At 37.6% G+C, this 3,392-nt stretch overlaps 1 protein-coding gene across 1 annotated transcript; it reads right to left on the reverse strand.

Annotated features, from left to right (window-relative positions):
* Positions 1 to 505: 505 nt before the first annotated feature.
* LOC111195340 (SH2 domain-containing protein 4B-like) lies at positions 506 to 1,167 on the reverse strand. The gene is made up of 2 exons (XM_049471784.1): positions 936 to 1,167; positions 506 to 700 (listed from the first exon to the last, which is right to left on the reverse strand). The coding sequence occupies exons 1-2, from the start codon at positions 1,072 to 1,074 to the stop codon at positions 588 to 590; spliced, it is 252 nt and encodes an 83-aa protein (XP_049327741.1). The 5' UTR covers positions 1,075 to 1,167; the 3' UTR covers positions 506 to 587.
* Positions 1,168 to 3,392: the final 2,225 nt, after the last annotated feature.

Raw genomic sequence — 3,392 nt, forward strand, 5'->3', positions numbered from 1 at the left:
GTGAAATTTGCCCAAACCTGCAGAGGTGATAGCCTAGGACAGACTCTTTCAAATGGTACTGGACCTGTTTTCAAGGATTCAAGGAGATTTTACTGTCATTCGTATCACATGTGGTTCATGAGGTGGAACGAAATTGTGATCTCACGATTCAGTTTACACCCAAGAGCTGTTGTTAAAATAGATATATAAATAAAGTAAGACAACAAAATAAAATAATACAATAAAAATAGAATATAACAAAATGAAGATAAGATAAAATAAACAAAACAGTACAACTTGTCATAGCCTAGGACAGACTCTTTCAAACGGTCATGGATCTGTTTAGGCATTATGGGAAAATCATGAAAAAAAATTTTTTTAAGCATAAAAAAAAAAAATAATAATTATTATAAAATAATCAATACAGTAAAATTTGCCCAAACTTGCAGAGGTGATAGCCTATGTTGTACTCTTTCAAATGGTCATGGACCTGTTTTGGCATTATGGGAAAATCATGAGAAATTTAATTTTAAACATGAATAAAAAAAAACAATTAATATAAAATAAACAATACAGTGAAATTTGCCCAAACTTGCAGGAGTCATAGACTATGTTCTGTAAGAAAGAACATATCCAAAGATCCTCTCGCTAACACGGACCAGGAAGCTTCCAGCGCTGCCTGACTTCAGCAAATCCTCCGCCTCCTCACGAGTAATAATACCTGTGTACAAAGAGAAAGCTCAAATCAAAAACGTTTAATCACGTATTTCAATTTATTGACTGTAAGATAATTATTTATTATGTTAGTAATATTGCAAACAAATATAAAGAAATAGCATTAATCCTTTGAAATAATAATAATAACAAACCCAGTAATTATAAGCAGAACACTTAGACAGAGAGAGAGAGGTTTTTCTTGGATTAAAGCTCACAGATGGCCCACACTTTGAACTCACCATGAAACCAGGGGGCAACTCGACTCTCGCCTTGCTGTAAACAAACTCTGAGGGTCTGCTCCTCTTTAAACCAGCGAATAATTTCATCCCTGCTGGACGTCGACAGCGACCGGCGCATACCTGGCTTCCTGTTGATCATAACGGAAAAAAAACGAATTCAGAAAAGCTTTAAGAAAGACAAGCTGTCTGACTGCCTCTCTCATACCAGAAAATCCTACATGACATCAGCTCTACAAGCCCAGGAAACAATAGAGGGTTAAACTGATAAGCATATATGACACAGCCTAGAGCAGTGATGGTATAGTTACTTTGAAAAAGTAATCCGATTACTGATTACTCCTTAAAAAAAACTTAGTTACTTTATGGATTACGCGATGTGTGTGTGTGTGTGTGTGAGGTGGAGAGAGAGAGAGAGAGAGTAACGCACAGTGACTTGGATAAGTAACTTTAATCTGATTACTGCATTGGAAATAGTAACGCGTTAGATTACTCGTTACTGAAAAAAAGAGTCAGATTAGAGTAACGCGTTACTAAGTAACGCGTTACTGACATCACTGAACAGGACAGACATGGATCAGGACCAGGATGTGGCAGATATTAAATATTGAATGTGCCTTTAGGCTGGTAAAATGGTACAAATCTTCAAATACTTCCTGCTGTAAGAAAGGCTTTGTATTTCAAAGTGAACACATCTGACCCTCTAAAGACTGACATTATATCTTTGAGGGTACCATTTTGAAAAGTGTGCCCTTCAGTACTTATATCATATCATATTTTTAAGTATGTAGAGTAAAACCCTGCTTTTCTTGTGAAAACAAAAAATAAATGGAGGAAAGAAACTATGGCTTAAGCTCTTAGCCTAGCACAGATACACGATTGCTTCTTCCAGCTTTGTTTCACTGTGTTCTGAGTTTGAGCTCCTTTAGTGGTTCCACATACCATATTCCCATATCTAGCAGAGCCTGAAGGTGTTGAGCTGCTCTCCAGTATCAACAACATCATATTGTCCTATCACATTTTATTTTTTATTCAACACTTTTTACCAGCTTTGACATGGGTTTCACTTGGGACCGGAGTTTGTGTAAGTTTTAGGTGTGGTTAAAAAAAAGTCAAGACTGTGATGTAACAGTTTTGGTGGTTTGGAATTGTCTGAATTTCTTTTTTAATGATGATACAGTAGCGTTTGTGGTTCCCATTTTGTGGACATCTCTTTTATTGAATGCAATTAGCTAAGCTGGGTTGTAGCCATTGCTGACAAAAAGGTGCAAATGCACACATACACAGCTTGTCCAGTCCCTGTAGAGAAGTAATACCAATAGAAAGGATTTAGGATGTGTCAATGTTCTTTTGCTATCACAACGACGGGAAAAGTATACCTTGTGTGGCTCAAAATGCACACCTATGATTAATTCTCTTGATTAATGGTGTCTCTTAGTTTTAGGTGTAATGTGAAATAAACGCTGCGATTCTCAGCAGTGGAAAGTGAACGTTTGTTCACACTCGTTCATTGCCAACAGGTACACACTATGGGTTTGTGCACTGTGGCGTGTCCATATATGTGTAACAAGAGGGGGTGTACTTGCTTTTTGGATGCCCCTGTGTTGACAATTCACTGCCAAGATACCAATGAACATCTGACTGTTGGCGTCTGTCGAGTCAGTGCTGATTTAGTCAGTGGTGCACCTGTTTTTTCTGCTGCCAAGATAGCAATACGCCAGAAATTTACCTGAACATACCTCATTTCCAAACCACCCCCATCAGCGTAGATATATTCTCAAGCACTGTTGCTATTTAAACATCATGCTTCTGTATATCTGTATAAGGAGTTTATGGATCTTGCCATGATGGCGACTGCACCGCTGTTACTGGGGTGTTTTCGTAATGTAAACAGTCACATGACCTGCAGGAAGCTCATGCAGGGGTTTTCTTAATGCAGGGAAATCCCCATAAGGAAACATCACAGCCACAGAATCAACAAAGGTTGGCACTAGTTCACTAACATTAGATTTACTGCACACGCTCAGTGAAAGCCAGGGGAGTGGGGGTGCTGTGGGGGCTGAGGGGATGCAGTACCCATGAATAACAGAGATTGTACAGTCATAAAAAAAAACCTGGAAAAGTCATGGAACTTGAAAATAACAATTTCCAGACCTGGATAAATCGGAAAAGCCCTGGAAATTTGGTCTACAAATCTGTGTTTTTTAAAAAAGCAAATCTATTTTGAGCTAACTAATACATCAGTCAATTCAGTAATTTAGCCCTACACAATAAAGTTCTTAGGGTCTGAAACACATTTTATTACTGAAGATTCATTTTAGGCCTACTATAATTATTTTGGATTATACAGATTATACAGAAAAAAGAGACCACTTAAAATTGATGAGTTTCTTTGATTGTACCAAATTGAAAACCTCTGGAACATAATCAAGAGGAAGATGGATGATCACATGCTGTCAA

This window comes from Astyanax mexicanus, chromosome 24, assembly GCF_023375975.1.
Source record: "Astyanax mexicanus isolate ESR-SI-001 chromosome 24, AstMex3_surface, whole genome shotgun sequence".
Lineage (NCBI taxonomy): Eukaryota > Metazoa > Chordata > Actinopteri > Characiformes > Acestrorhamphidae > Astyanax > Astyanax mexicanus.